General features: G+C 47.1%; 1 protein-coding gene across 3 annotated transcripts; it reads left to right on the top strand.

Annotated features, from left to right (window-relative positions):
* The first annotated feature begins 14,943 nt into the window (after positions 1-14,943).
* LOC118089696 (fucolectin-like) lies at positions 14,944-19,474 on the top strand. Of its 3 annotated transcripts, none has more exons than XM_088675074.1 (5): positions 14,944-15,022; positions 15,841-15,915; positions 17,402-17,496; positions 18,313-18,604; positions 19,227-19,474. In XM_088675074.1, exons 3-5 carry the CDS (start codon positions 17,403-17,405, stop codon positions 19,384-19,386), a joined length of 546 nt encoding a protein of 181 aa, XP_088531200.1. In that variant the 5' UTR covers positions 14,944-15,022; positions 15,841-15,915; position 17,402; the 3' UTR covers positions 19,387-19,474. The 3 variants fall into 3 exon arrangements, with proteins under 3 accessions (XP_088531200.1, XP_088531202.1, XP_088531201.1); XM_088675076.1 differs by having other exon boundaries at positions 14,947-15,022; positions 15,838-15,915; XM_088675075.1 differs by lacking the exon at positions 15,841-15,915 and having other exon boundaries at positions 14,971-15,022.
* Positions 19,475-19,729: the final 255 nt, after the last annotated feature.

Below are 19,729 nucleotides of genomic sequence, written 5' to 3'. Positions count from 1 at the left end.
CCTACAAGGGAGGGAGATCATAGAATCGTAGAATCGTAGAGTTGGAAGAGACCACAAGGGCCATCCAGTCCAACCCCCTGCCAAGCAGGAAACACCATCAAAGCATTCCTGACAGATAGCTGTCAAGCCTCTGCTTAAAGACCTCCTTAAAGAAGGAGACTCCATCACACTCCTTGGCAGCAAATTCCACTGTCAAACAGCTCTTACTGTCAAGAAGTTCTTCCTAATGTTTAGGTGGAACATTAGGCAGAACTTCCTGACAGTAAGAGCTGTTCGGCAGTGGAATTTGCTACCAAGGAGTGTGGTGGAGTCTCCTTCTTTGGAGGTCTTTAAGCAGAGGCTTGACAGGCATATGTCAAGAATGCTTTGATGGTGTTTAGCTGAGATGGCAGTAAGTGGGAGACCAGGCTGGACAAGGTGGGGAATCAGGTTCCGATTGAGGAAAGTCCATCTGTTGGGCTGCAGAAATTGACAGAATTCGCAGAACATGGCAGCCAAAGTAAGGATCAGGGATGGAAAACAGATAAGGAGTGATTATGGGAAAGCTTTGGGGAATATCTAAAAAAATACGATAGTAAAATCAATCTGCAAGTAGGGGTAATTCTATAACCAACAGTTAACTGCAACGATGGATTAGAAGGAGAATAATAGGATGGATAAATTGACAGATATGCAGCAAATGTAGGTATTTTATGAATTCCATGGAATGCTGTGTAGGGAAGTCTGTATGGAAACAATGTATGATAGGAAAACAGAAAACAGAAAAATGAATATTAATACTAAACCCAGATTGATGAAAGGCCATGCAGCCATGAGAATGCCCTTTTCTTTAAAATGCTGGAGATCCCTAATGAACTTCAACAGACTTTTAAAAATAAAAAATATAGTTTCAGATATGCAAATTCCAGGGGGGATTTTCTAGGCTTCAAAGATCACATCCAATGGGTTTTCTCGGCTTACCTTGGCTCTCTTTCTAGGGATCAGCTGAGCAATGCCTGCTGCCTTTCTTGGTGGGTCGGAAGCACAGATTCTCCTCCCAAACCTGGAAGGGAGACCTTCCTGCTTCCAGAGGAGTCCTGCACCTCCCGGTTTTATCCCCTTTGCAACGGGCAGCTCTTGCCTGGCTTAGAACAACCCAGCCAATTGGAAAGATGTTGACAATTGGATGTAGAGAATCAAGATCAGCTCTTGACATTTCTCATCTGAGTGGGCTTCTGTGGTTTCTGACTCTCTCCCAAGAGGAAATAATAAAGGCACCTCCTTGGCAGGAGACGGCCTTATGAAAAGATATCCTCATTCCATTAATCCCATTTAGAGAAGAGACGGTGCCAAACTGAGTACAGTACTGATACTAGCAGTTCCTAACCACATCAGCAGTGGTTACCCTAAGCTTTAGGAGGGAGAATGAGCTGTTTTGAATTCATACCACCCTGTAGCTCACCTTCCTTTTCTCTTGGCAGCTACAGCAGCAGCACAAAGACCAGCCTTGGATCCACCAGTACCTTGTACTGTGAATGGCTCTAGGGCTGCTATGAGAGACTCCACTTCCCTGGGCCAGCAGAGGACTTGACCTTCTGAGAGGTGCAGGTCTATGGCACCAAGTCAGAGGAGCTGTGTTAAAGATCAGCCGTGGGTGAGCTTTATTAGCGTGTAACCCCAAAATTATATATCCAAAATTTGGGAAGCAGAGCTTTTCAAATGTGAAGTGGGTTTTTTCTTCAAAGTCATCATCATCATCATTTTATTTGTACGCTGTGGCTTACAACATGACAAGATTTGCAGAATTACAAACATAACAGAAGTCATAAACAATAAATAAAACAAATCAAAAAGTACACAGCCAAATGGAAACCATTTCCACGTAAAGCATAAGATCTAAAACTAAAGATGCGACGATAATATCCATAACAGCAGCAGCTCTCTCAACCCCCCCCCCCCCCGTAAATAATACTCCAGCCCAAGAATTTGTTCAACAGCCTCAGCTTTTGTAGCTGGAGTCAGTCCGCACTCCACACTCCCAGGGCAGAGTCTTTCAGCCCATCAGCAGGCAGTCTTCCTGATTCTCAATGAAAGTGCTTTTCATTGAGATTTTTATATCACATAAAAACTTTCTGTCTCCTCAATAACACAGAGCGGCTTTGCACATTGGCCGGATTGGCATCACCTTGGTGACGGGCCATTGACCTGCTTAGGTTAAAACTCCAAGCAATGATTACATTCCAGCAACCGCCGGACACAGGAATTTATGGGATCATTCACAGCAGCACACTGTGCAGAGTTTGTAGCTGCATTATATATCCTTGTCCTACGGGGTGGGGCAGGCCGACTCCTCCGTTTTGGACTGCCACGTTGAAACATTCCAGCCTCGGCTGCTTTGGGCACAGCGGGGGTCTTGCAAGTTCCCATTAAGCAAGATGATGGGGCAAAGTATTTCCTTCTTATCTTATTTTACAAGCTCATATATTGTTCATGTGAGAGAGACATGGCCTGCGAGCCCCCAGAAATGTAGCCTGGCAGGCATTCCTTTCCTATCTTTCTACAGGCTTGTATACTATAAGGAATGCCTTATGAGGAACGGCTTAGGGGGCTGGGTATGTTTAGCCTGGAGAAGAGAAGGTTGAGGGGGTGAAGGGTTGCTTTCTGCTACTCCAGAGAAGTGGACACAAATCAATGGATTCAAACTAGAAAATCATAGAATCATAGAGTTGGAAGCGACCACAAGGGCCATCCAGTCCAACCCCCTGCTGAGCAGGAAACACCATCAAAGCATTCTTGACATATGCCTGTCAAGCCTCTGCTTAAAGACCTCCAAAGAAGGAGATTCTTTGGGAAGAAGATTGGATTAGATGCCCCCCCCCCATGGTCTCCTCCAACTCAACTCCTTTCATATTGCCCAAGTCTTTAATATGAGAGAATATTTTGCCTAAATTTGAACTTGATGAAGTGGGGAGAAATAAGATTCAGTTCTTGCTTAAGACAAACTTAACATACACGTATACTTTATGAAGATTCTCTGATTCTATGTTATCAGCTCATGTCTGGGGCTCTTTGTAACTGCTTACTTTGTAAGGAATGTTGTCAGGATGAGTATGCCTTGCCCACTGTCGCTGCCCAACCTGTTTGGCAGCTCTTCTTGCGAGGGTGGGTATGTGATGATCTTATCTATAGCCAAAGGCTATCCACTTCCTTCAGGAGCACCCAACACAGTACATTGTTACATGTGAAAGATGCCTGGTCATGACCGCTGTGGGTTACAGACACGTGGCATTAAGCATTAAGCAACCTTCTGGTCAGTCTTTAGGCCTTGTGGGTTTAGTTCCTCAAAAAGCAGGTTTGAGGAGGTCTCATGGCCACACTCTGTTGCCCCCAGCTCCCTCCTGGAAATTGCCTTTTCCAACAATGGCAGGAACTCTTCAACCACAAAGTTGGACTCTTTGACTTTCCCCAAAAGCACCAAGACCACCGGGAAAACTTCCAACCACAAAGTCTGTCAAAAGTGGACAGTTTGACTTTTCTTCTGAAAGCACCTCATGAACAGCTAAATGGAAAGGCCCGTTGTTTGAAGCCACAATCTAACTGGGGGGAGAAGCCCTAGTTATGGACACACTGAGGCCAAGAGGGTCTCTCTAGCCCAGGGGTCAGCAAACTTTTTTCAGCAGGGGGCCGGTCCACTGTCCCTCAAACCTTGTGGGGGGCCGGACTATATTTTGGAAAAAAATATGAACGAATTCCTATGCCCCACAAATAACCCAGAGATGCATTTTAAATAAAAGGATTTTAAATAAAAGGTTTTTACTCATGTAAAAACATGCTGATTCCCGGACTGTCTGCGGGCCGGATTTAGAAGGTGATTGGGCCGCATCCGGGCCCCGGGCCTTAGTTTGGGAACCCCTGGTCTATCCTCTTTACAAATGGCTGAGTGGCCTAGATCCTGCACAATGCCTGGCCATTGGCCCTTGCCATTGACCCCCACTTTTCTGCAACCAGCAGACTGCAAATCTGTTAGGAAGATTGAAACAGGTACATGCAGAGCCTCCATAATATGAAATATAAATAAAAAACTTATGAATATTTTACAGGGACAATAAGCACTTTGTGACAGCTTATCTCAGTCACCAAGGATAAGCAGCAAAAAGGAGTGTGGGAATTTAGAAACAGTTTTTGTGATGTCATAAGGCAGCCATTGCCAGCCAGAGCTTGCTTCATAGTTATATATACATCTGCTTGTGTGTGTGTTTAATTGCATTGAGTTTCAATTAATAAAAGCAGATTTTACAGCAGACAAATATATACAAGCTCTTCTCTTCTCTTTCTTTTTTTTGGCATCCTTGCAAACTCTCATCAACTTAAATTTTCTTCATGGTGAGATGTCAGATTCAAACTGAAAATGCAAATGGCAACACTGGCCTGGCTCCTCTGGGGAAAAGGGGGGAGCTCCACCCCCTCCCCTTGGTTAGCGCCCTGTGTAGCAGAACTGCTTGCGCTACTCTATGACCCCTGGACAGATATAGTTCCCAAGTTTGATTTATTACTTACTGTGCTTTTTAGGAGGCAATGCAAAACATGTGGTTTGTGCTCCAAAACAGCGCAAAACAAATGCAGAAATTGGGCACACAGTTGCACAATGTGGGATTTTGAGTGCAGTTAACTACAGCGGCGTGAACTAGGGATCCAGTTTTTAGTACCAATTCCTCATTTTGGGAGTGGGCTTTGTGGTGCGGAAGGGTTTGAAATTATTGCAAAAGTTTGGCACCAGACAATGTTGGGTTTGGGAGCAGATACGGTACCACAGGGTGGACGCCACTACCAAGAAGGCCCTCTGCCTGGTTCCCTGTAGCTTTGCTTCTCACAGCGAGGGAACTGCCAGAAGGCCCTTGGCGCTGGACCTCCATGTCCGGGCAGAATGATGGGGGTGGAGCAGCCCTTGAGCCACTTCCAGTAGAAGGCAGTGATGGACCCAAGTCTGGTGTTTGTGGTGCTGGCACTGCTGCCCAGAGAACATGGAGGTAAGTCACGGGGTGGTAGAAGTTCAAAACAACTCATTCTCCCACAAGGCTGACCACAAAGTGTTCATTTTGGAGCTTAGCCGATGTGGTTGAGACCTGCCAGGATCAGCGCTCAGTTTGGCATCCATCGGACCTCTAAATGGGATAAATGGAATGAGGATGTCTTCTTCTAAAATCATCTCCTGCCAAGGTGGTGTCATTATTTCCTCTTGGGAGAGAGTCAGAAACCACAGAAGCCCATTCAGACCCTACTCAGATGAAGGATGTCAAAACTTGATCTTGATCCCCTAGATCCTGGTGTCACCATCTTTCTGATTGGCCAAGTTGAGCCACGTCAGGCAAGCACTGTCCATTGGGAGGGGGATAAAACTTGGAGATGCAGGACTCCTTTGGAAGCAGGGAGGTCTCGGTTCCAGTTTGGGGAGAAGAACCTGTGTCTCCTGTCCCACCGAGAGCAACAGACGCTTCTGGAGATCCCAAGAACGGGATCCCAAGGTAAGTTGGGAAAACCCACTGGACGTGATTTTTGAAGTCTAGAACTTCCTACCTTACCACCTCTGCAAAAAAGAAGGTCCTGATATGACAGGGGGACTCCCTACAGGGAGCCTCCCCCCCAGAACATCATCCTGACCAGAACTTCCCCCAGCGACAGCGCTAGCAGCGGGTCAGGGGAAAGCGGAATGGAAGGGGGAAGGCTCAGCGAGGCATCAGAGCCCTGGCAACACTCTGGGGAACAGACGGTGGAAGAAGGACTCAGCGACGTATCAGAGGCCCTGCACCACTCTGACCATCTAGGGGAGGAGGGGAGGAGGGACGGCTCAGGTAGGTGTCAGAGTCCAGGCACTGCCCCAGCCAGCAAGGGGAAGAAGGGACACCGTTCTTTCCGGCGCCCAAATTGAGGCGCGCGCCCAAACGCAGGGCAAAGGGGCAGCGTTTTGGGGTGCCCAGGTTATTATGCTGGCCCCGAAGCCGATGGACGCCATTCCCGGGTTCTGAGAGTGACCAGGTGGTCATGTTTTCTGCTATCTCTGCACTGTAAATAGCATGCACAATAAAACCTGGACTGGAGTGACTTTACTCGGGAGTAGCCGCAACAACTCCCTGACATGATCCTTATTGGGTAGATCTAAAGCTGTATTTTTATTTTTTTTAAGTATGTTAAAATTCTGTTAGGGATCTCTAACACTTTGGAGAATCTTAGGACTAGCATGGCCCTTGATTCTGAATGCCCCTTTGTCAGTCTTGGCTGTCACCCAAACCCTGTGATGGTGTTTAGGGACAGCCAGTGTGATGTAGTGGTTAAGAGCAGTAGACTTGTAATCCGGGGAACCGGGTTCGCGTCTCCGCTCCTCCACATGCAGCTGCTGGGTGACCTTGGGATAGTCACACTTCTCTGAAGTCTCTCAGCCCCACTCACCTCACAGAGTGTTTGTTGTGGGGGAGGAAGGGAAAGGAGAATGTTAGCCGCTTTGAGACTCCTTTGGGTAGTGATAAATCGGGATAAGATGGTTGGAGAGTGTTCTCGAAGCTACGAACATGAGTTTGACCAGGCTGCGGGAGGCAGTGCAGGACAGGAGTGCCTGGCGTGCTGTGGTCCATGGGGTCACGAAGAGTCGGACACGACTAAACGACTAAACAACAAAGCGGGATATCAAATACAAACTCTGACGTCTGTCCTTCCCCTTTGCAGGATGCTTCCCACCTGGATTTGGCTGCTGGCCCTGGCGCTCCAGGGAGAGTGTGCAGAGGCCCAGAGCTGCAAGCCTGACCTGCGAGGTGCTGGTACGACCTGGGGAAAGGGAAGGGTCAGGGAAGGCTGGTTTGTGGGCAAAGCCAAATGGTGCCCCCACCCCCTTAGGGCACTCTTGCTTCTCCCCGAACCAGTGGCCTCTAAGCTGCTTTGTGACAATGAAATTGTGGGCATCATCTTACCCAGTGGGTGGTGATTTGGCATCATTTTCCCACGATCCATTGCAAAGCCTGAAGGGTGAATCAAAGTCTTGACGCGACAAGCCATGATGGGAGAGTAATTCCACCCTCTGCTAATTCCACATCATGCCTTTCAGATGTCTTCTAAAAGTCGGATAGTTGTTTATTTCCTTAACATCTGATGGGAGGGCGTTCCATGGGGTGGAACCCACCACCGAGAAGGCCCTCTGCCTGGTTCCCTGTAACCTCACTTCTCGCAGGGAGGGAACCGCCAGAAAGCCCTCAGCACTGGACCTCAGTGTCCGGGCTGAACGATGGGGGTGGAGACGCTCCTTCAGGTATACAGGACCGAGGCCGTTTAGGGCTTTCAAGGTCAGCACCAACACTTTGAATGCTACTCAGAAATGTAGGTCTTTCAGGACCGGTGTTATATGGTCTCTGTGGCCACTCCCAGTCACCAGTCTAGCTGCCGCATTCTGGATTAGTTGTAGTTTCTGGGTCACCTTCAAAGGTAGCCCCACGTAAAGCGCATTGCAGTAGTCCAAGCGGGAGATAACCAGAGCATGCACCACTCTGCTGAGACAGTCTGCGGGCAGGTAGGGCCTCATCCTGCGTACCAGATGGAGCTGATAGAAGAGGTGAGGTCCTTGCAGACTGGAGGCGGGCAAATGTTGTCCCCATCTTTGAAAAGGGGGGAAAGAAAAACCCAGGTAACTACCAACCAGTGGGAAAGATTGGGAAAGATGGAGGGCACAAGGAGAAGGGGACGACAGAGGACGAGATGGTTGGACAGTGTTCTTGAAGCTACCAACATGAGTCTGACCAAACTGCGGGAGGCAGTGGAAGACAGGAGTGCCTGGCGTGCTATGGTCCATGGGGTCACGAAGAGTCGGACACGACTAAACGACTAAACAACAACCAACCAGTGAGCTTGACATCGATACCAGGAAAAGTCCTAGAACAAATAATTCCACAGTCCGTCTGTGAGCACTTAGAAAAGGATACTGTGATTACTAAGACCCAGCATGGGTTTTGCAAAAACAACTCTACAACTCTACGGATCTATGAATCTCATTTCTTTCTTTTTTTTGCTACAGTTACAAACTCATGGAATGCTGTTCCTCTAGTCATGTTCTTCTTTCTCTCCCCCATCTTCTTTCCACCATGCTGTTTCTCCAGCTCGCAACCTGGCCAGAGGCCGCCCAGCCTGTCAGTCCTCCATCTACTCACATCCAATTATTCCATCAGCAAGCAAAGCCATAGACGGGAATTGTGACGGGAACTTCTTCCATGGCTCCTGCACCCACACCAACGCTGAAAAAGAACCATGGTGGCACGTGGACCTGGGCGAGCAGTTTGCCATCTCCACTGTGGTGGTGAAGAACCGCGAGGACTGCTGCAGTGAGAGACTCCTGGGAGCCGAGATCCGTGTGGGAGACTCCGTGGCTGACCATGGGAAGTCCAACCCCCTGTAAGGACCAGTTGCCTCTCCCCTCCCCACCTGCTCTGCAGCAACTGCATCCCTTAAGATCACTTGTAGTCCCACCCCCAATTCATAATTGGTGAGAAGGGAGAGTAGGAGAAAAGTGGATCCTGCACATCTTTGAAGACCTCCTTCATATTAAGTTTGCGTCAGCCTTCAGGGAATCTGATCCCTCCCACGGTGTCAGCCAAGAAGCAGATAAACAAGTAGAGTTCTTACCAAGTGGTTTATTCAATATTCACAGAGAGAGACGAAGGAATGCCACCTCTCTTAGATAATGGCGTTGCTCCGAGAAAATTCCCACCCCCTCCGTCCCTCCTATTCTATGTCATCCCTGCGCCGGCTGATCAGTGCTTTCTGCGTCTGAGATTTCTGTTCTACTACTCTCAATACACGCCTGGTCCTGGGAGGGTGGGGGGCCAGGAATGCTTTCTAAAGACACTGACTCTGTCAACTGTCTCTCCCTTGATGTTTCTTCTTCCTGCTGTTCTTCTCCCAATATTTCCCAGCTTCTCCCCTCTGCAGCCTCTGAACTATGACCTTCTGCAAACCACCGCTCTAAATCTATACCATTCCTCCTCAGTCCAACCCCTAACAGTTTGTTGCCAACTCATGTTTCTTCTCTCCTATATTAAAACTTTCCCACATTCTGGTCACCTCTTCTCTGGTCTCCTGCTTATTCTCCCAACTCCACTGGTGAGCTGCCCACTTTCCAGCACCAAGATGGCTAATAAGCTTGGAAAGGCAGCCGGCAGAAGCTCACTTCTCAGCTTCGAACTGTAAGTCTGTTCCCGTAAGAAACCGTGACCCCCACCATCTTGGGTGGCGTCAAAAGAGGATTAGACAAATTCCTGGAGGATAAGTCTATCCGTGGCTTCTAGCCATGATGGGTATTGTTCTCCCTCCACTTTCAGAGGCGTATACTTGTTTCTGGGACTCCCAGGCATAGCTGCCAAGTCTCCCGTTTTCCCCGGGAAAACCCCTTTTTTACTTACCTTTTCCCGGTGGTCCCCCGTATCACTTCGTCTCCCGTTTTTCTCCATTATTTTCTCCTGCCGGCGGCCATTTTTTTCCTTTCCGATTTGCCCTTCTATGGGCACCAAAAATGGCCGCTGCCAGCTTCAAAAGTCGCATCTACGCATGTCCGGAAGTGCATAGACGCGACTTACGGTGTCGGCGGCGGCCATTTTTGGTGCCCATAGATGGGCGGAGCGACACCGGAAGTTGCGTCGGCACACTTCCTGACATGCGTACAAGCGGCTTTTGAAGCCAGCGGTGGCCATTTTGGGTGCCCATAGAAGGGCAAAGCAACACCGGAAGTTACATCGATGCAACTTCCGGTGTCAAATGGCTGCCGGTCCCGGATTCTGCAGTCCGGAACTTGGAAGGTAAGCTCCCAGGGAGAGGGGAGAGCCCTGCTGCTCTGAAGTCCCACTTGTGGACTTCCATTGGGGCACCTGGTTGGCCACTGTGGATGCAGGATCCTGGCCTAGGTGGCTTCAGGGGTCTTCCAATGCAGCTAGGGATGGTTTTGTGAGTCCAGTGCCATACAGAGGCGTCGGGACAAAGACATGGCTGACCTCCCTTTTCTCTTTGCAGCTGTGGGAACATCACCGACCCCAGACGTGGCTCCTTCACTAGCCTCAACTGCCATTGGCTCAAGGGCCGCTATGTCAGCGTGAATCTCCCGGGAGAAGCATCCACCCTGACGCTGTGTGAGGTGGAGGTCTATGGGACGAAGCTGGGTGATCAGTGTTAGGGATCACTAGAGGGGTGAAGGGACAGAGCTAGTTGAACCCATGTTGACTGTCCAATAAATATCCACGGAACAGCCTTCTTTTGTCTCTCCAATTTGTTCATCAGGCCGTCAAAACCAAGAGGGCGCATGGTTTTGCCCGTGCTAGAGAACAGAGCCCGAAAGCGGGCTGACCGTGTGTGGGAACTGCAAGTCCCGTTTGCTAAGAATCTATCACAATGGGAACTGAAACTGCCTTGGTCCTGTATACCTGAAGGAGCGTCTCCACCCCCACCGTTCAGCCCGGACACTGAGATCCAGCGCTGAGGGCCTTCTGGCAGTTCCCTCGCTGCGAGAAGCCAAGTTACAGGGAACCAGGCAGAGGGCCTTCTCGGTAGTGGCACCCGCCCTGTGAAACACCCTCCCACCAGATGTCAAAAAGAAAAACAACTACCAGACTTTTAGAGGACATCTGAAGGCAGCCCTGTTTAGGGAAGCTTTTAATCTTTAAGAAATTAGTGTATTTTAATATTTCTGTTGGAAGCTGCCCAGAGTGGCTGCCCAGAATTATTATTATTATTGTTAGTCATGCAACTAGAGATCTTGGTGAATTCTGCTCTAAGAGGAAGCAGATACAGAAATTCCCTCCGTTCTCAGTGTTCCTCAGTGTTCAGAGCCACAACTCCTTGAAGCGATTCCTGATTATAGTGCGGGGAAGGGAGGGGTTAACACCAGAAATTAGATATAATGCCTGGGTTGTTGTTGTTTTTTGACAGTTCCTAAAGCTGTTATCATGAAGCTCAGGAGAGGTTTACAACCCGTCAGGAAGATGGGCCATTATTTAGGAAGCGCCAAGGTCAAGGTGTTTGTAAGACAACCCGCAAGAATAACTACCGACTGGTTACCTTGACATTGATACCAGGAAAGGTCCTAGAACAGATCATCAAACAGTCGGTCTGTGAGCACTTAGAGAAGAGTCCTGGACCTCCTCTTGAGCAGCCCTGCTGGTTTTATCTCCCTCGTGATGGTCAGCTCTTGCCTGGCTCAGAAAAACCTAAGCAGATCCGAAAGATGTTGAGACCAAGAGATTGAGGACATCAAGTTTTCTCCTTCCTGTCCTCAGTTTCTTTCTTGTTCCCGTGTGCCAACACCTGTGGGTCCAGTTACACAACCCACAACTCTGGTTATGGGTTGTGTGTTCTCCAGCCTAACTGCAAGTGCATGCCACAGGTGGAAATAAAAAAAGAATTCACTGGCTAGTGCCAAATGATTTGAATGTAAGAAATTTATCATGCAAAGAAACACGGAAAAGGGTATTTGTTTTGGCCAGGCACCAACCATGTCCGTATGCTCCATAGCAAATAGTCTGCTGGGGCCTTGTGGAAAGAGGAGGAAGGTGCTTTTGTGTTGGAATCACCAGTGGGAAGGCCCTGGAAGCTTGACCCCTGAGGCCGTTTCGCTGGAACCATCTGTCAGGTGTGTCGGCGAAGCCCCACAGTAGACAAATAGTGACATGAAGTGCTTAGGGATTTTTTAAAAAAATTAAGTGGATCCTGCTTCCCACCATCTAGACCCATTAACTGATTGTTTTCTGGACCTCATTCTTCCCTAATCCGATCTCATTTTTTGACAGAATTACAAGCCTGGTAGATGAAGGGAATGCTGTGGATGTAGCCTATCTTGATTTCAGCAAGGCCTTTGACAAGGTGCCCCATGATATTCTTGTAAAAAAGCTGGTAAAATGCTGGCTAGACATTCAGTGGATTTGTAACTGGCTTACTGACCGAACCCAAAAGGGTGCTCATCAATAGCTCCTCCTCATCCTGGAGAGTAGTGACTAGTGGGGTGCCACAGGGTTCTGTCTTGGGCCCAGTCTTATTCAACATCTTTATCAATGACTTGGATGATGGGCTTGAGGGCATCCTGAGCAAGTTTGCAGACGAAACCAAATTGGGAGCGGTGGCTAATACCCCAGAGGACAGGATCACACTTCAAAATGACCTTAACAGATTAGACAACTGGGCCAAAGCAAACAAGATGAATTTTAACAAGGAGAAATGTAAGGTACTACACTTGGGCAAAAAAATGAAAGGCACAAATACAGGATGGGAGACACCTGGCTTGAGAGCAGTACATGTCAAAAAGATCTAGGAGTCCACAAGGGCCATCCAGTCCAACCCCCTGTCGAGCAGGAAACACCATCAAAGCATTCTTGACATATGCCTGTCAAGCCTCTGCTTAAAGACCTCCAAAGAAGGAGACTCCACCACACTCCTTGGTAGCAAATTCCACTGCCGAACAGCTCTTACTGTCAGGAAGTTCTTCCTAATGTTTAGGTGGAATCTTCTTTCTTGAAGTTTGAATCCATTGCTCCGTGTCCGCTTCTCTGGAGCAGCAGAAAACAACCTTTCTCCCTCCTCTATATGACATCCTTTTATATATTTGAACATGGCTATCATATCACCCCTTAACCTTCTCTTCTCCAGGCTAAACATACCCAGCTCCCTAAGCCGTTCCTCATAAGGCATCGTTTCCAGGCCTTTGACCATTTTCGTTGCCCTCTTCTGGACACGTTCCAGCTTGTCAGTATCCTTCTTGAACTGTGGTGCCCAGAACTGGACACAGTACTCCAGGTGAGGTCCGACCAGAGCAGAATACAGTGGTACTATTACTTCCCTAGATCTAGATGCTATACTCCTATTGATGCAGCCCAGAATTGCATTGGCTTTTTTAGCTGCTGCATCACACTGCTGACTCATGTCAAGTTTGTGGTCTACCAAGACTCCTAGATCCTTTTCACATGTACTGCTCTCAAGCCAGGTGTCACCCATCCTGTATTTGTGCCTTTCATTTTTTTTGCCCAAGTGTATTACTTTCTTTACATTTCTACTTGTTAAAATTCATCTTGTTTGCTTTGGCCCAGTTGTCTAATCTGTTAAGGTCAGATATTAGACCTTTTCTGTTAAGGTCTAATCTATTTTGATATGAAACAAGAGAGACAAGAGTGTAAGGATTGTGCTTCAGACAGAAGGGTCACAAATATGCGGGCAGCAAATAATCCCTTATACATTGTACATACTTAAGAATTCCTTAATTATGGGAGTAGAAGAGGGTCCCCCCAGTAAATGATGCCGGGTGAAGAAATAGTTATTGCAGAGAGGAATCAGGATTCCACGGGTGCAGAAAGGAAAGGTCAGTTACAAGTGCCGGAATATAATCGAAAATCTTGCTTCGGCGGAACATCCCAACCATGAGTTTGTCTTTCGTCACAGTTCATCAGTGACCACCATGGAGCGGCATAGTCCGTAGGATTGGTGAAAGCCGCTATGATCAAATGGGCCCAGGATTTTGGGTATACTGTAGAAATGAAAGAGTGGGAAAATTGATGGAAAGTGAAATGGAAATTCACAGCGCGTTACACTTTGAGGGAAAACTTTCCAAAAATGCAATACCGTTGGTACCTGACGCCATGGAAGCTTTCAAAAACGTACAAAAATGTATCTAGTACTTGTTGGAGATGTGGTGTAGAAACTGGAACTATGTTCCACATGTGGTGGCTATGTAAAAAAATCTTCTGGGACGACATGTATGTAGAACTTTTTTTTTATTATCATAGAATCATAGAGTTGGAAGAGACCACAAGGGCCATTTTTTTAAAAAGTCTCTATTGTCCTTATCTCTGAGTTTTCTGGTTAACTTTGCAATTTCAGCATATTCCATCAGTTTTTCTTGCCATTTTTCTTTTTCTTTAGTTGGTATCTTGTCTTCTTTCCATTTAGGGGGGGGGGCTAGTAATATCCTAGCCGCTATTGTGGCATACGGTACATAAATAGTCTCTTATGCTCTTTTGGCAAGTCTTGACCTGCAATACCTAGGAAAAAGGCTTCTGTTCTTTTAACAAATGTTATCTTTGAATAATACCTTCTTACACCAGATATCAAGGGACTCCTTTACTTTTTAGATATCAGATTTGTTTGTGCTGTATGATTTTGCAGAATCATAGAGTTTAAAGGGACCCTGAGTACCTCTTTTTTCGCATTGATAAACCAAGCTTTCTTCATTTCCTGGTGTGTGCAATGGGGCATAATGTTAAGGATGAACATGTATTTGTAACAGATGCACATTTGGACTCCAGCAAAAGATCTGAGTCCTCTCACCGGACTCAGATGCAAACGAGGCAGCTCAACTTTTTAATCTCCCCAATAAATGCAAGCTTCTTCCTTGCACCTGTGTGTGTGCTGGGAGTTGGGGAGCAAGTAATACAACCTTCAATCAAAGGGTTTCTCTTGGGAGAGAGTCAGGAACAAACACAAGCCCGATTTTATCTTTTTTTAACTTTATTTCATTCCTTTTTCATTTTTCATTTTTTTCTTCTCCTTTTCCCCTCTCCCTATTTCTTTTTATAAATTCTTACACATTCCTCTCACATTTCCCCCTCCCCCCTTTTCTCCCCCTTTCCCCCCACGGTTTTCTTACCTTAGATGTCTTCCCCTCTTCCTTCCCTTCTTTCTTGCTTTTCTTTCCTTGGTTTTCTTCTTCTGGTCTTCTAATGTATTGATTGGAGATTATGTTTTTTTTTATATTGGACTATGCTTAATTATGTTATGTCATGTAATGTTTGCGTTATATTATTTTGTAATGTTTCATTTTTTTTGTAATTTTAATATGAAAATAAAGTGACTTTTAAACCCCAGTAAAAAAAAAAATAGAAGGAGGGCGTGCAATTCTGGTTTCAACATCTTCCTGATTGGGGGAGTTGAAGAGCATAAAACCAGGGCTGCCTGAGAGCTCCAGGACTCATATGGAAGCAGAGAGGAAACGTTTGGGGGAAAGAAGCTCTGGTTGCTGGTCCCAACAAAGAGAAGCAAGGTAAGTTTTGTGAACTGATTAGAGGTTTTCTACAATCAAGTGGTTTAAATTTTATGAAATAAAAAATGATACCTGAAGAGCAGACTATCCCCCGTCTTCAGCTTGGAGCGTCTTTACAGGATGAATTTAACTTTCAAGACTTTGTTATACAGTTCCAGAAAATTATGGGTAGTATTACTCCGAGTAGACACATTGAAATAAATGAGAATGACCAAGATTTTTTAATGCTTTATTGAAATTTAAAAAGAACAAACCAAAGGCTTATCCAGAAGAAAGAGAAGAAAATGGTTTCTTGAGTTTCTAACGGCTTCCCGCCGCTCCATCATGCACCTACCACTTAGTCTATCTAGCGCACTATTTCTTTTCGTTTTCTTTTGTTAATTTTCATCAATACTATATTCTCTTATACCACAGAAGTCAGAATGACCAAGATAGGTGTATTCAATTGTTCCACTCTGAGATAAGCATAGTTGGCTACCACCCTATATTTTTGGAGGTCTCTTAAAAAGTCTGTTAGGGACCCCCCCCCCAGTGAGCCCCATTGCCAGAGGAACTGCCTCCTGCATCTTTAAGCATCTTTGCAGCTTGTCCTTCTTGCCAAGGGACAACAATCGAAAGTGTTCATTGCCTTGTGATCAGGAAGCCAGGCGGCGGTAGCAAAACAGGCAGCGTTTGCTCTTGATCACGAATGGTGCCCTGCCAACCTCATGGTTCAGGCAAGAGACCCCGAAGCACACAAAATCCAGATCTTTCATACATTGACCTGTGGTTCTGCACTTTCACCGGTTCTGTGTTCCCCCATCTTATCTATTCAGCAGCAGCGGTTTCTAACCAACTCCTCTGTCTCCTGCCTCGCCCTTTCAACAGTTTGAAAACTGCATCCTCTTAAGCAGGTACACAAACCTTCTTGTTGTTATAAGAAAAAACTGCCCTTTCCCCCCTTATGGGGTACCCAAGAGCTCATATAGAGTCCTTAAGTGGGTTCCCTATCGGTAGGAGAAAATAACAGAGGCCAACCAGAGAATATTGAGAAGCAAAGCAGCTAGGAAGCCTGATCTTTATTAAACTGTTGCAACAGGGTCCCCCGCTTGCCCCACGTAGGGAGGGAGGGAGGAGAGGAAGCCAGAACATTGGTGTGCAAGTGCTTATATGGACTTTTGAAATTGCCCACCCTGTAGCTCAAGACCACCCCCCAAAACATATGTACATCACAGAAAGAGGTGGTCCCCAGCAGAAATCTGAGTCTGTTGCTTCTCTCCTGTCTGCCAGGATACCTGATAAGGCCTTATTATTACCTGATTCCCTTTTCTGGGTAGCCTGGCCATTCCTTGGAGATGGTAAATACTTAGTTCCTGAATCTCTTATGCATATTGAGAGTTTGCTCAGATTAACAGATACTTGCCAGACTGTATTTGATGTAAGCTCCTACAGTCCAAAGACCATTGGAAAGCTTTTCCCATTTCCTTCCTCCTTGCAGAGAAATATTACACGTCAATTTGGGAGAGTCAAAATGGCTTCAGGATTGCTCTCCTGTACTATTTCAGACACGTGGTTGATGTACAGTGGTGCCTCGCTTAACGAATGCCCTGCTTAACGAAATTTCCGCTTAACGAAAGGTTTTTTCTAGTGGAGGTTGCCTCGCTAGACGAATTAGTTTTATGAAAAATTCGTCTAGCGAATCGCGGTTTCCCATAGGAATGCATTGAAATTCAATTAATGCATTCCTATGGGCAAAAAAAAAATTCAAAAAAAAATTCAATGCATTCCTATGGGATTCGCTAGACGGATTTTTCATTATAAGAAAAGACCCATGGAACGAATTAAATTCGTCTAGCGAGGCACCACTGTACTTATGTATGTGTTTGCCTTGTACATTTATGAACATTTATTTTACCTATATATAAGACCTTAGAATTCCTAGAACACTGTTAATGCAAGTTTCGCCATTCATAATTTCCCAGCACTTTCTCCAAACTCTCTCTCCTTCTCGCTCTCCCCCTCCCCCTGTTTCCATGCTGACAAGGAACACTCTCCCTCTCCCTGGCCGCTTCAGGAAGGGTGTGGAGCTCTCTAGCCCAGGCATCCCCAAACTTCGGCCCTCCAGATGTTTTGGCCTACAACTCCCATGATCCCTAGCTAACAGGACCAGTGGTCGGGGAAGATGGGAATTGTAGTCCAAAACATCTGGAGGGCCAAAGTTTGGGGATGCCTGCTCTAGCCAGCAGGTCTCATGATCCACCCAAAGGCCTCCTCTCAGCACTCCTGGCTGACTCTGAGCCCACCTTCCCCATTATTATTTTTTACTTTCATGGGGCTAAGACCCCCATGTCTCCAGCACAGACCCCTCCCTCACTGCTGTCTCATCTCCCCTCCTTCCAGGATGCTCCTCACCTGGGTTTCGATGCTGACCTGCCTGGCGCTCCTGGCATGGAGTGGGGACGCCCAGAGCTGCAGGCCTGAGCTGCAAGGCATTGGTAAGAGCAGGGGTAGGCAACCTAAGGCCCGGGGGCCAGATGCAGCCCAATCGCCTTCTCAATCCGGCCCAATCCCTCCTCAATCTGGGGCGGCCATGAATGATGCCATCTTTCAACATCAATGCCAAGGTTGGAGAGGGCCGGTCTCTGAGCACGTCCAGTGTGCTTTCATACTCAGTCCCAAGATAGGCCTTGTAGGACTATAGTCTACATCAGTGTTTCCCAACCTTGTACCTCCAGCTGTTTTCGGACTACAATTCCCATGACCACTGGTCTTGCTAGCTAGGGATGATGGGAGTTGTAGTCCCAAAACATCTGGAGGCACAAGGTTGGGAAACACTGGTCTACATTATCCTTCAAGACTGCTTGGGAAGAGGGAGGAGGAGCTGGCCAACCTTTCGATTTCCCATTTGCCCAATGCGACCTTCAGTCTGGTAGCTCATTCCTTCAGGTGAAATGAGGGTGAAGGTGCTATGAGATATACAAGGAGGGCAGGAGATCAACGCACCCTTGAAATCTCCAACATCGTGTTCAGATGTAATTCTCACTGGGAGGAAATGAGGGCAACCTCTTTGTTGCCACTGCAATTTTGTACTACCAGGATGTTTCGGGAGCGAGCAAAGCTGCGGATGGGAATTGTGGCAGGCCTTGGATTCCTTCTTTTGTTGCAACTTCTTTGATCACTGAAAGGGGGTCTCCTGAAGGGCTTTGCAAAGCCTCCCCCAGTCTCTGCTGCTTCCTGTTCTTGTCCAGAGAGGAGCTGTATCACCCTCTAACCATTTCTTCTCCCTCCATCTCCTTCCCATCCTGCTCCAGTTCAGAACTTGGCCAAAGGCCGCCCAGCCTTCCAGTCCTCCATCTACTCAAATGTGATTTTTACTGGAGGAAAGAACGCAGTGGACGGGAATTGTAATGGGTTCTTCAGCAATGGCTCCTGCACACACACTAATCAAGACCAGGACCCCTGGTGGTACGTGGACCTGGGCAAACAGTATGCCATCTCAGCCGTGGTGGTGAAAAACCGTCAGGACTGCTGCAGCGCGAGACTCCTGGGAGCCCAGATCCGTGTAGGAGACTCCGTGGCTGACCAGGGCAAGTCCAACCCGCTGTAAGTTTCATTTCCCCCAACCTCCACCCTGCCCCCTTTGCAAGGGTGGGACAGTGACAGTGACGAAAGATGGGGAAAGTGGGTGGTGGTAATTGTGTAGTAATTAATCTGGACTACAATGAAAGGTAGTGAGTCATATGAAGGAGCGTCTCCACCCCCATCATTCAGCCCAGACACTGAGGTCCAGAGCCGAGGGCCTTCTGGTGGTTCCCTCCCTGTGAGAAGTGAAGTTACAGGGAACCAGGCAGAGGGCCTTCTCGGTGGTGGTGCCCGCCCTGTGGAATGCCCTCCCATCAGATGTCAAGGAAATAAACAGCTGTCTGACTTTTAGAAGACATCTGAAGACAGACCTGTATAGGGAAGTTTTTAATGTTTGATGTTTTATAGTATTTTAAATATTTTGTTGGAAGCCGCCCCAAAGGGCAGGGTATAAATAAATTCTCATTATCATTATCATTTTTATAAACACCAGGGTGGCCAGCTTTTGGGGGAGACTGGGCATCTCACCCTTTGACTGGGATCATGAGGAATAGCATATATTTAGGAATGTATTCCTCCACAGTTTAGATGGAGATTCCACATTAAACCCACCCTACAGCTGATGTGCTCTCTCTCTCTCCAGCTGTGGGACGATCACAGACACCAGCCTTGGATCCATCAGCACCTTGTACTGCAATTGGATCAAGGGCCGCTACGTGAGCGTCAACATCCCGGGACGTGCCGAATATTTGACCTTGTGCGAGGTGGAGGTCTATGGCACCAAGGTGGATGACCAGTGCTAGGGACCAGCACTTGTGGGTGGTGGGTTTTTGTGGGTGGAGGTGATTTCATAGATCGTGTATCTCCAATAAATGCCCATTGAGCAGGCTTCCTTCCTCTTTCCCTTTTGCTTCTTGAGCCCTGGAAATCAAGAGAGTCTGTGGTTTTAACTGTGCCAGAAAGCAGGCATTGCAACACCAATCATTCTCACTCATTCTCATTTATTTGTATGTATCAGGCACCTCCTTATAGAGATTGTCTATTATATTATATATCTACATATTTTATATCTACATATTATATATCTACATATATCCCTTCAACCCCCAAGTATGCAGATTAAACAAGAGGGGAAACAGGCAGAAC

Source organism: Zootoca vivipara, chromosome 8 (assembly GCF_965207765.1).
Source record: "Zootoca vivipara chromosome 8, rZooViv2.hap1.1, whole genome shotgun sequence".
Taxonomy (NCBI): domain Eukaryota; kingdom Metazoa; phylum Chordata; class Lepidosauria; order Squamata; family Lacertidae; genus Zootoca; species Zootoca vivipara.
Note: the sequence above shows the minus strand (reverse complement) of the source record. Positions and strands in the feature narration are given on the sequence as shown.

What these genes read in the sequence shown, in the direction of transcription:
- LOC118089696 (XM_088675074.1), top strand. Translation starts at nt 17,403, where the DNA reads ATGCTCCTCACCTGGGTTTCGATGCTGACCTGCCTGGCGCTCCTGGCA. An exon ending in GCCTGAGCTGCAAGGCATTG is followed by an intron (nt 17,497 to 18,312) that starts GTAAGAGCAGGG and finishes ATCCTGCTCCAG; the next exon opens with TTCAGAACTTGGCCAAAGGC. An exon ending in CAGGGCAAGTCCAACCCGCT is followed by an intron (nt 18,605 to 19,226) that starts GTAAGTTTCATT and finishes CTCTCTCTCCAG; the next exon opens with CTGTGGGACGATCACAGACA.